This window comes from Nylanderia fulva, unplaced genomic scaffold, assembly GCF_048542155.1.
Source record: "Nylanderia fulva isolate GAGA-0341 unplaced genomic scaffold, ASM4854215v1 Scaffold105, whole genome shotgun sequence".
Taxonomy (NCBI): Eukaryota; Metazoa; Arthropoda; class Insecta; order Hymenoptera; family Formicidae; genus Nylanderia; species Nylanderia fulva.
The window spans coordinates 333954-346205 of record NW_028189248.1 but is presented as its reverse complement, the minus strand read 5'-3'; the positions used below and the strand labels follow the sequence as shown (position 1 = coordinate 346205).

General features: G+C 31.0%; 2 protein-coding genes across 3 annotated transcripts in view; one reads left to right on the top strand and one right to left on the bottom strand.

Annotated features, from left to right (window-relative positions):
* Positions 1 to 11874, top strand: part of Arl4 (ADP ribosylation factor-like 4) — a 38966-nt gene extending 27092 nt beyond the window's left edge. For both annotated transcript variants that reach the window (XM_029306257.2, XM_029306256.2), the window contains 2 exons: positions 3831 to 4046; positions 10381 to 11874. In XM_029306257.2, the coding sequence (XP_029162090.1) occupies positions 3831 to 4046; positions 10381 to 10577 (413 nt within the window). In that variant the 3' untranslated portion in view covers positions 10578 to 11874. The remainder of the gene's footprint in view (positions 1 to 3830; positions 4047 to 10380) is intronic.
* On the bottom strand, positions 4804 to 6357 carry LOC146725080 (piggyBac transposable element-derived protein 4). Its single transcript, XM_085484656.1, has one exon. The coding sequence runs from the start codon at positions 6355 to 6357 to the stop codon at positions 4804 to 4806; it is 1554 nt and encodes a 517-aa protein (XP_085340782.1).
* Positions 11875 to 12252: the final 378 nt, after the last annotated feature.

Below are 12252 nucleotides of genomic sequence, written 5' to 3'. Positions count from 1 at the left end.
TATGCCTCGATTCCGCACACAAATGCATACATAATTAATTCAAACACGAATTTTTTGATACAGGCTTTTAATATCATTTTTATTACTTCTGTATTATTCTTTCATCTCTATTGGGAGCGCCATATTTTGTGTACAAATAAACTGCAGAACTTTTGTATTAAATAAGTATTGTTATGAGCTGATGCCAGAAGCTGATAAAAAAAACTAATTTTTTAACTTTTATTGTTTTATGTGAAATTACAGCGCTCCTCGTTCATTATTATCAGTACTTTAATTGTGAAGAAGATCCTAAAGCTGTTTCGTTTGACTGATAAAGCGATTTTTTTGCACGCTTCCTTTTTATTGGTTGAATAGAATAATAAATGTTTTTCTACAATTAAAGTACATATAGAAACAAAGTTGGAACCTATCGATTTCACATTAAAAACACAAAAATTAAAAAATAATTTTTTTTGTTTTTAAAATAAAATCGATAGGTTTCAACTTTGTTTTTATATGTATTAGGTGCGCAACTAAGTTCTCGCTGTTTTTTTTATGAAAATGCAACTTTATTGTGAAAAAATGGTTACAAATGAATCATTCAAAGTATTGCCCATCGTTAGCCACAACTTTTTCCCATCTTTCTGGCAAAAACTTGGTACTTTCTGTACAAAATCAGACATTTTCACACAACTAAAAGTATATGACGCCAAAACAAAATCATTAACATGTCAAAGCGGTTTGTTTACCATATGTCTAAGCTTGGCTCGTGACGTTTTGGATATGTCAAAATCGACCAGCACTTACTGCTGGAGCCATCTATAGACAAACAGCGGGAACTTAGTTGCGCACCTAATACTTTATTCGGAAAAGCGTTTATAATTCTATTCAACCAATAAAGAGAAAGGGATGTAGAAAAATAATGTTTTATCTGTGAAACAGCGAATGACGTTCAAGGTCCTCTATTTTTGTGCACGCTTTTCTTTTTATTGGTCGAATAGAATTATAAATGCTTTTTCACAATTAAAGTACATATAGAAACAAAGCGGGGATCTATCGATTTTATGTTACAAAATTTAAAAATTATAAAACAAAATTAAAAAATTAAACTGTGATAGATAAAAAGGCCAACTTATCGAGCAATTATTAGAGTTGTTCCGTCAAATAAAATTTATTCCATGTATAAACTAAACATAAAACATGTGAAAGCTACAAACATTCTATACTCAAACTTAAGCGAAAATTACAATCATTATAAAATAAACGTTTCAACCGCACGCGGTCTTCCTCAGTATTATATTACAGTAATTATTAAAAAATACAAATTCATACAAAAATTCCACATAATATCGAAAATTAATGTTAGTTCTTCAATAAGAGTCGATAATTTATAAGCAATTAAAACGTGTTTCAACATTAATTTTCGATATTATGTGCAATTTTTGTATGAATTTGTATTTTTTAGCAACATAGAAGGAACAGAAATTATAGAAGAGGAATCAGTTAATAAAAAATTCTTTGTCATTCCGTATATAAATAGGATCTCAGAAATTATTGTCTCCTCGGTAAAAAATACAGAGTGTATAGTAGGATACAGATGTCTCAACGAACTTGATAACATTATTAAAGCACAGAAAGATAAAATTATATCCATGCAATTCGAATGTTGTTTATAAGATCAATTGCAATAATTGTAATGCATCTTATGTAGGCCAAACGAGGAGGCAATTACAGACGAGACTAAAAGAACATAAAAATAATATCAGGTTAGACTCAACGAAATATTCAGTAATTTCTGAACACATAAGAAATGAACACCATACATTTAATTGGGATAACGTAAAGATTCTGGACAACGAAAATAATTATTATAAAAGACTCATCTCTGAAATGCTATATATTAAAGAACAAAAAAATAGGCTAAATTTAAACAAAGATACTGAATTACTCAGCGAGTCTTATTTTGATATTTTGGATAAATTAGCGAACAATAAATAATAATAAGACAAATAGGACATTAACGGTTTAAACATAGGTATTAGATCATATATAAACGCACATTCTTCGATTAAGTAGAGTTTGAAATGAGGTGTCTTTTTATATTGTTGGTCTTGTCTTGTGTCATCTTCAATAACTTTTTCAAAAAAACGTGGTTAAAAGTATTGTCAAAAAGGACGATGTCAAGTAAGCATATTGCTAATTGTTAAAGATATATATTTTAATTTATGACATACGTTAATCGTAAATTTTTTATTAATCGCAGCGCCTACGGAACATATAAATTTCTCGCATATTAACGATGAAACTTTTCGAGATTTGATTAAAATCAAAGATCATATCGAGGCGAACATTTGTTGGATATGACGGATTGAAACACGTTTTAATTGCTTATAAATTCTCGACTTTTATTGAAGAACTAACATTAATTTTCGATATTATGTGGAATTTTTGTATGAATTTGTATTTTTTAATAATTACTGTAATATAATACTAAGGAAGACCGCGTGCGGTTGAAACGTTTATTTTATAATGATTGTAATTTTCGCTTAAGTTTGAGTATAGAATGTTTGTAGCTTTCACATAATGTTTTATATTTAGTTTATACATGGAATAAATTTTATTTGACAGAACAACTCTAATAATTGCTCGATAAGTTGGCCTTTTTATCTATCACTAGTTGTATTTACAATATACGAGCGAAACTTTGTATTAATTGATTTTTAAAAAATTAAAAATAAGATTATTAAATAAGATTTAATGTGATGATTAAATATTTAAGGGAATGCCGGATGCCTGTTTTATCGATTGGATGATTATATATTTTTCTGCACCGAAATCTTTTTATTGGTTAAATAAAATAATAAATGCTTTTCCACAATTAAAACACGTACAAAAACAAAGTGGGAACCTACCGATTGTATGTTAAAAACAAGAAAAAATTTAAAAACTAAAATTTCTTTATCGACTTCTGTCGTCAGGTCAAAAAAATAATTATTTAATATAAAAATTCTTCTGTTTGTACGTACAAAATAAGATAGGTTTCAACTAGAAATTGAATGAGGAAGTATTAGTAAACTTTTAGATATAAGTTTAGAAGCCTAATAAATAAGAAAACGGTGCAGAAAATTTTCACGCATATGTGTTGTATACGTGCATATGTTTAGACATGTGTGGTGTTAATCTATCATGTGTGTATACGTGCATATGTTTAGATATGTGTGGTGCTAATCTATCGAAGTTCGGCCGTCTCTCCGGCATCGCCTTAAGGGGATCCTAAACGTCTTTGAAAAGTCTGTTATTTTTTTCCTTTTTTATTGACAAAATATGAGATAAACTATAAATCTATTTATTGGCTATACAGATTGTTTTTTTTACCTGAAATTAGAACGCTTCCTCTTTTGTTAATATTAAGACTTTAATTTGTACAGGAAAAAGATTTATCAATCCGTATAGTCTCATATATCTTGGTTACAGAATTATAAATTCTAAGCATTCATAATTATCTAACCAAGATATATTAAACTATACAGATTGATAAATCTTTTTCCTGTACAAATTAAAGTATCAATATTAACAAAGGAGGAAGCGTTCTAATTTCAGGTAAAAAAACAATCGGTATAGCCAATAAATAGATTTATAGTTTATCTAACCTCATATTTTGTCGATAAAAAAAAAAGAAAACAACTGACTTCTCAAGGATATTTAGGATCCCCTTAATTAAACTTTAAACGATAATGAGATTATGATCGAATACAGAATTAATTAAACGTATATTTTGTTTGTTAGAATTATTTGGACACGTTACGTCATTTCTTCGTGTTCGTGTTAAAATATAATATTTTTATGCGTAGGTGTCAATTTCCTTGTCTGGGATGTGGGTGGACAGGAAAAGTTGCGGCCGCTATGGAAATCGTATACGAGATGCACAGACGGTATTATTTTCGTCGTTGACTCCTGCGATACCGAGAGGCTTGAAGAGGCAAAAATGGAACTCACTAGAACAGCGAGGAGTCCGGACAATGCGGGTGTACCGATTCTAATTCTTGCCAACAAACAAGATTTACCTGGTATATAATCGATACTATACACACACATTATACAGGGTGTTCCATAGGAAAATGCTGAAACTAATCAGCTTTCATTTAGTAATAGTAATACATGCAATTATTGAAGAAAACAAAAAATTGTATTGAAAAGAGGAAAGTCTACAGTTTTTAACCTTTAGAGGGCGGGAAAATTTTGGTTCAAATCGACTTTTCATTTGACCCAAAATTTATATATAATTTCATCGGATTACTCATTCTAAGTTCCCAACCTGACAGGTGGTCGATATATCGACCACCCCCGGCCGTAACGTAAAGGCCAATATAAAAAATTTTTTTTTGCTGTTTCAGCCTCAAAGTTGGTATATTCATGTTTTTTGATGTTCTGAATACGAAAAACATATTGGAAAAAATCATCCTTGACCTCAAAATGACGATCTATTTTGTATCAAAAGCGCAGTGAACTCCAACTACATCCGTGGAGATGCACAATGGCTTCTTCAGTCCCTCTTATCTAAAATGAAGGTGGACGATGCCTTCCTAAAATAGAGTTTTTCAATAGCGTAACCCAGGACCAACGACGTGGACGTGGCGAAAAAACGATTCTTTCGGGGTGCTTGATTTTCGTGAGTCCCCTTGCCTCTCACGTTGGGGTGCTTGATTTTCGTGAGTCCCCTTGCCTCTCACGTTTGGGATGCTTGATTTTCGTGAGTCCCCTTGCCTCTCACGTTGGGGTGCTTGATTTTCGTGAGTCCCCTTGCCTCTCACGTTGGGGTGCTTGTTAGGGTAATCGCACTTGTGTGTGGTACTCTTCGAAGCATGGTGCTGCGCATAAAGGAACATCACAAGTGGGACACATGTACATCGTTCGACTTTTATTCTTACGCAAAGAGCACAAGTGGCACCTTCGACTTGTAGCACGCCTCGGAAAATGTCGGCCAACTAATCGAGTGGGAGAATCATTGTTGCAAGCATAGTTTTCAGTAGGATCAAGTTTCAATAATGATCTAACAATCTCTAATCGAAATAAAGGAAATGATATATGCTCTTCATTTCTCATTTTATATAAAGCATGAGCATTACATAAACATAGATCAAGAAGGTGAAAAAAGAGCTTGCGATACCACTTCATTGTTTTTCTCACTGATTCCGTTATAGATAATTGTCTATCGATATTATCTACACCGCCCATATTTTGATTGTATTCATGAACACATGTTGGCTTTATAATGTCTTCTTTTGTTTGATAATTTTTTTTTCCAGTTGCGCAGAATTCAAGTTCGTGCACACTTGTAAGCATGCGAACACTACGTTTATCTTCCCACTTCATTGCCATCCATGTACCATTATGAGCGACTTGTACTTCACCTCGAGCTAATTTCTTGTCTAGATTTGGCATTCCCTTTCTATTTGCTTTCACCGTGCCACATATTCCTGTATCACGATCGTGTAAAAATTCTGCTAAAGTAGGAGATGTATACCAATTGTCTACATACATAACATGACCCTTATAAAAATAAGGTTGTAAGAAGTGAGCGACAATATCGCCAGTAATACCCAAACCAAACTTTTGATAATCGGTGTCCGCACCAGTATAAACAACAAAGCCCAATTTAAATCCAGTTTCGCAGTCTACTATCAGAAAAAGCTTGATGCCAAAACGATTTCTCTTCAAGGGAATATATTGCTTGAATCGAAGCCTACCTTTCCATAATAACAGACTTTCATCTATGCACAGATTTTTGCCTGGAATAAGAGCTGCCGAAAATTTGTTTTGTAGGTGGTCTATTATTGGCTTTATTTTCACTAAAGGGTGATTTATAATTTCTTTGTTATCGTGAAAATGTAAATTACGCAGAATTTGAAGATATCTATCGCGAGACATTGTTTGAGAAAAAATTGGAGTGTGTAGTAAGAGATCTGAAGACCAATAACTTTTCATATTGCCTTTCCGAACATGGCCCATTAGAATTGAAAGACCGAAAAAATTTTCAAGCTCATCTTTTGTAAGAGGTTTCCAAGATTTCATATGTGAAGATTTTATTTCATCATTTTGAGTTTCATAACGATTCGTCTCGTCTATAACCTTTTGCAGTAGAGAAGAACAAAAAAAATAATTGAAATAATCGATTGGATTATTCCCTGATATAGAGATATTAGAATTTATTGTGGAACTACCTTCGAAGTCTTTGATTGATGGATAAAAATACGCGTCCTCAAAAATTTGACTTCCGTCATATATATCTCCTAAATCAACGTCATCAATTTTTTCATTGTCTGAGTCTTGTACCTCTGGTTCGGACTCGCCACTACTCCAAGCTTCATTTTCAGTCATTTTTCAAAGATAAGAATCTGATAAAATGTTTGGATAATAGTGTCAAAAAAATGATAATAATAGTAACAAATAAAATATGTACTGCAAGAATTCTAATCGTAATAGATTATGAATCAATAGTAGCGATCTGCAGCAAATTTACCTTATGCAATCCAATAGTGAAAAATGTTAGGTTAGGTTTTACGATACGCAGTACTATTTTTTCGCACTTAGCGCATAAATAATGTGGCTATACGAACTTTGAGGCCAAAATAGCGAAAAAAAAGAATTTGACCTTGAAATGGCAATTTCCAAAGTCAAGGATGCCTTCAGGATTTTTTTCACTATTTTTTCTTTAATAAACACACCAAATTTTGGCTGTAAACATCAAATAGTTTGTGTGCCTTGGGTGGTCGAAATATCGACCACTCCCGCCCTCTAAAGGTTAATAGATATAAATAAAATGTTTGTATACCAGTTTATTTTATTGATAAAAAATAATGACAAAAGTGCTAATAATCACATAAAATCACATAAACTATTGATATTGAAATATTTTCAACAGTGCCAGATTTAATAGCAACTATTAAAAGGACCGCCAATAACATCAAAAATGACATGTTAGAAAGTTTTTACGTTTTCATAAAAGAATATAATTTTGTACAAATACAAATGGTGCGCACTTCAAAAATATTTATCATTGGTTTACATATGTGACTATAAGCACTTTTTTCTTACTTTTTATAAATAAAATAAACTAGTATACAAACATTTTATTTCTTTCGATTTCTCTTTTATCGATGCAGTATATTTTCGTACTTTTAATATATATATTTTTTTTAATTTGATAGAATTAAAAATGCTTCTCTATTGCAAATACATGCATCAATAATCCCAGGCAAACTCGATTTGATATGAAAAATGAGAAATAACAGTTTTTCTTATCTATTTTCATCTCGATTTGACATCTCGAATTGCAGACGAACTGTCTACCTAATCATAATATGTGCTTTATATAAAACATATGCACTTTGTACGAATAAAAATGCACATTCCCTGGAATTAGAGGACACGAAAGAAAGCACTGTTATTCTCTAAACCTAGATTAGAAGTCTAATAAAAATTTGGGATAAAGTTTCGAATAGATGAACCCTCCGATTTTTTTGAAACTACACTATTTTTTGTATTTTTGGACGCTGATTACAAATATGATAATGAAAATTTGCGACAAGATCATTTTCAAGGTTAAAACTCCAAAAAACAAAAATATAACTTTTTAGATATGATTTCGATAAATATTGATGTAACAAAAAAATGTTTCAAATAAAAATTGTAGTTCTTATAAAAATACATTATTTATGTTTTATACATTTTTGCGTAAAACTTATAGTTTTCGAGAAAATCGATGTTAAAGACTAAAAACGGCTATGGTTCCGAAAACAACATATCTCAGTTGTAAACTCATGTGGAACCTCGCTTCGCGTGGAAACAGTGAATTCCGCCCACCTGCGGGAGGACTCTACTACCGAAAAACTAGATAAATAGGTTTGTGTAGAACCTAGCTATGCGTGGACAGTTGCAAACCCATGTGGAATCTCGTTTCGCGTAGAAAAATGTATGCGTGAACAGTGGGTTCCGCCCCCCTGCGGGGGGCTTCACTAAAAACTAGAAAAATAGAATCAATCAAAATTAATATTGGACGCTAGTGGTGAAAATAAACTTGGCAAACTTGATTTCGACGTAACTAGCAAACGACTGTCGTTGACGAAACATCATAGCGATGGGACGTGTTCCTCTTTTAACTTTTAACTATTAATTTTAAATAAGACCGGTGTGATGTTGCGTTAATCTCAGTTTAACATAATTAATGGAATTTTCACTTGATAAGGACCACAACCAAATGGTCGAAACGTCGTGAAAGAATTAAATAAAATTGCTAGTTACGTCGAAATCAAGTTTGCCAAGTCTAGAAAAATAGGTTTGCGTGCCATCTCGCTCTACGTAGAAAGTTATAGACCCATGTGGAACCGTATATGTACCGCAAAGTACATGCTTAGATGAGAGAACAGATATAAGATTTAGATTCCATCGTTTTTGTTAAAAACTATCACTCATTCGGTAAAAATTAATAGGACATAAAATGTTTTTCTCTGTAAGATGTAAAACTTTTGTCTAAAATATTTATCATGATTTTTCGTATTCACTGATTGTGAGATAAACGTTAAAAACTATAATATTTATTGATTTTTCATGATTTTCACTAAATGAGAGATGCGCCAATTTTTACTATGATATTCGTAATCAGCGTATCAAAATACGTAATAATACTGAGTTTTAAAAAAATCAGAGGTGAGCACTTTTCGGAACTTTGCTCGCCGTTTTTAGTCTTTAACATCGATTTTCTCGAAAACTTTCAGTTTTACGCAAAAAATGTATAGAACATAAATGAAGTATTTTTACAAGAACTACAACTTTTGATGGAAACATTTTTTTGTTACATCAATATTTATCGAAATAATGTCTAAAAAGTTATATTTTTGTTTTTTTGAGTTTTAACCTTGAAAATGACTGTCGCAAATTTTCATTATCATATTTAATCAGCGTCCAAAAATACAAAAAATAGTGTAGTTTTAAAAAAATCGGAGGTTTTACCTATTCGGAACTCCACCCAAAGTAATTAGAAATACGATTCGTATATATGTGCGTTGTGTATACGTGCATATGTTTTGGATATGTGTACTGTTATTTTGTCAGAGTTCGTTATTTGCTGAAGGGTCCTCTTAAGGAGATTCTAAATGTCCTTGAGAAGTCTGTGGTTTCCGTCCTGTTTGATCAACAAAATGTGAGGTTAGATAAACTATAAATCTATTGTATTTATTGGCTATACGGATTGTTTTTTACCCTAAATTAAAGCGCTTCTCAATTTGTTAATATTAATACTTTAATTTGTACAGGAAAAAATTGATCAATCTGTATAGTCTCATATCTCGATTGCAGAAATATGAATTCTTTTTCTTCATAGGATTAGTTCCAGCATTTTCCTATGGGACATCCTATACATATAATCCCTTATATGCATATACAGGGTAGGCCATTTTAATCTTTCCACTAAAATTTCTCAAAATCCAAAAATTTAAGACAAAAATGTTTCAGATAAAAGTTGTATGGTTTCAAGGGGGACATGAGATGGTGTCATTGATTTGACCTTGAATAGCCATTTGAAGGTTACGTGAAGGTCAACTTTAATTTTTTAAATGGAACACTATATTTTTTCTTGCATACTTTTGTAGCTGACTTCGAGATCTTTCCAAAACACTACAATAAAATATTTTTTCATGAAGTATTTTTCGAGTTATTAAGGCTGCAAATTTGCAGTATTTTGACATAAAATACAAAATATCTTGGGAAATATTCATTTTTCGATTATCATACCTTAATACTTTTATGCACAGAATAATGAGATAAATCAATTGATGTAAAGAAAACACATAGTTACCTTTAAAAAAAAATATGAAAATTGAAATAAGCAGTTAGATAATTTTTCTTTAAGACAACTATGTGTTTTCTTTACACCAATTGATTCGTCTCATTATTCTGTGCATAAAAGTATTAAGGTATGATAATCGAAAAATGAATATTTCCCAAGATATTTTGTATTTTATGTCAAAATACTGCAAATTTGCAGCCTTAATAACTCGAAAAATACTTCATGAAAAAATATTTTATTGTAGTGTTTTGGAAAGATCTCGAAGTCAGCTACAAAAGTATGCAAGAAAAAATATAGTGTTCCATTTAAGAAATTGAAGTTGACCTTCACGTAACCTTCAAATGGCTATTCAAGGTCAAATCAATGACACCATCTCATGTCCCCCTTGAAACCATACAACTTTTATCTGAAACATTTTTGTCTTAAATTTTTGGATTTTGAGAAATTTTAGTGGAAAGATTAAAATGGCCTACCCTGTATAAGGAACAGTGGAACAAGAAATTTTTCTAAAGATATACGCAAACAGCACACTAAGCTCATTTTGTTTAATAATTTAGGCGCAAAGGAAGTTGGCGAATTGGAAAAGTATTTGGGAGTATTGGAACTAACTGGAATGCCTGGTAGTTCTTGCATTCGCGTGCAACCAGCATGTGCTATCACGGGCGAGGGACTCCACGAGGGCTTGGACACACTATATCAACTGATTTTAAAGCGACGCAAGCTGGTTAAACTGAATCGGAAGCGGGCCAGGTAGGCCAGGGCCTCGGAAGACTGCACATGCGTCTTCTGATATTGCCAATTGCGGACAGTCTCTTCCCCGACGACATTCTCCACAACTTCCGCTTCATCCTTCTTCTTCAATTGTGATGGGGAAACAGCACATACACATACACACAGTGACTTGAAAGGAGCGAATGGTGGTGTCAAATCTTCTTTTGACTTTTGTTCGCGGTGAAGTTGATGCTGTCGAAGCGTTGTAGAGCTTTTTGCATGTGTATGTATGTATGTATGTATGTATGTATGTATGTATGTATGTATGTATGTATGTATGTATGTATGTATGTATGTATGTATGTGTGTACATATAAAATATATATCAGCTGTAGAGCTGCATTTGCATCGATATGAAAAGGAGATGATAACGAAGGATTTTTAACAGCTATTGTTCTTTTTTCTATATTAAATTGTTGCATATAAGATACTAATTGTTTCACTAAAATTTAAAGGAATTGTTACATTTAAATATATACAATGGAATTTTAATTAAAATATGTTAATCAATATGTTATATCTGCGAATGTTATTCTGCTAAGCCAATGAGGCGAGCAAAATATGAAAAATCGGTTTGAATCATCATCAAACTTGTTTGATCAAATTGATAATAAAATACTAACTTATTATTCAATTTCTTTTGGTACTATTTTTAAATGAATGTACAAGTATGGAATAATATAGGTACTTGTATTTTGCTATTGACAGTAGGAATTTTTTGGTAATGGAATATATGGAATTCAGTTTTATATTGAGTTGAATTTATTTTGTATATGCAACAATAAAATGATTAAAATAATCCTAAATATAAATATGTGTGACAATGCTAGTCGACTGAGAAAATTTTATTATTGCAAGAAAAAATTCATATGAAAGTGGTATATAAATAAATATAAATGTAAGTAAAAATTTGTAAATAAATTCGAAAAATTATAATTTTATGCTGACACAGATGCATATTAATACGAGCAACGAAGTTGGTCAATGTGGAAAATCTATGGTCATATAACGTCTTAAATTATCTAGCAATATTTTAGTAAATGCTGCTATCCATTATTATAATTATATAATTGCTGTCAATTTTTCGAATATGAAACACGGTAATATATCCTATTTATATATATGCAAAGAATCAACTGCTTATTATTTCTTAAAGTTTATAATATCTCTTTGTAAAGTTTTTGTTATGAACATAAATGTATAAATGTATAAATGTATTTGTTATTAAAGAAACACGATAATCGTAACAAGATACAATAAAGTGCAATTTTATTAATTTACTTTCTTGCTATGTTAAAATATAAAAAATCTAATAAAGCGATATGTATTTACAATTAATTGAATTAAGTTATTCATTAAAATGTCATTTTTGTATACAATACATATAAGTTGTGTTTTTGTTTTCTTAAATTAAGAATTTTTACTTAAAAAGATTGAATTCCTTTTTGTAGTAAATATTTTTAATTATTTTTAGATGCTTGCTTCGCTGTTTATCAGATAAAAATTGGAGTTATAAACATATTGCGAAAATTAAAATTTGCGAAAAAAATCAAATACTTTACATAAATATAAATAATCCTAAGAATTTTTTATGAATCCTTGAGCATAAAATATACATATGTATATATATACACTAGCGGATCCTGACGTCGATAATC

What these genes read in the sequence shown, in the direction of transcription:
- LOC146725080 (XM_085484656.1), bottom strand. Translation starts at nt 6,357, where the DNA reads ATGACTGAAAATGAAGCTTGGAGTAGTGGCGAGTCCGAACCAGAGGTA.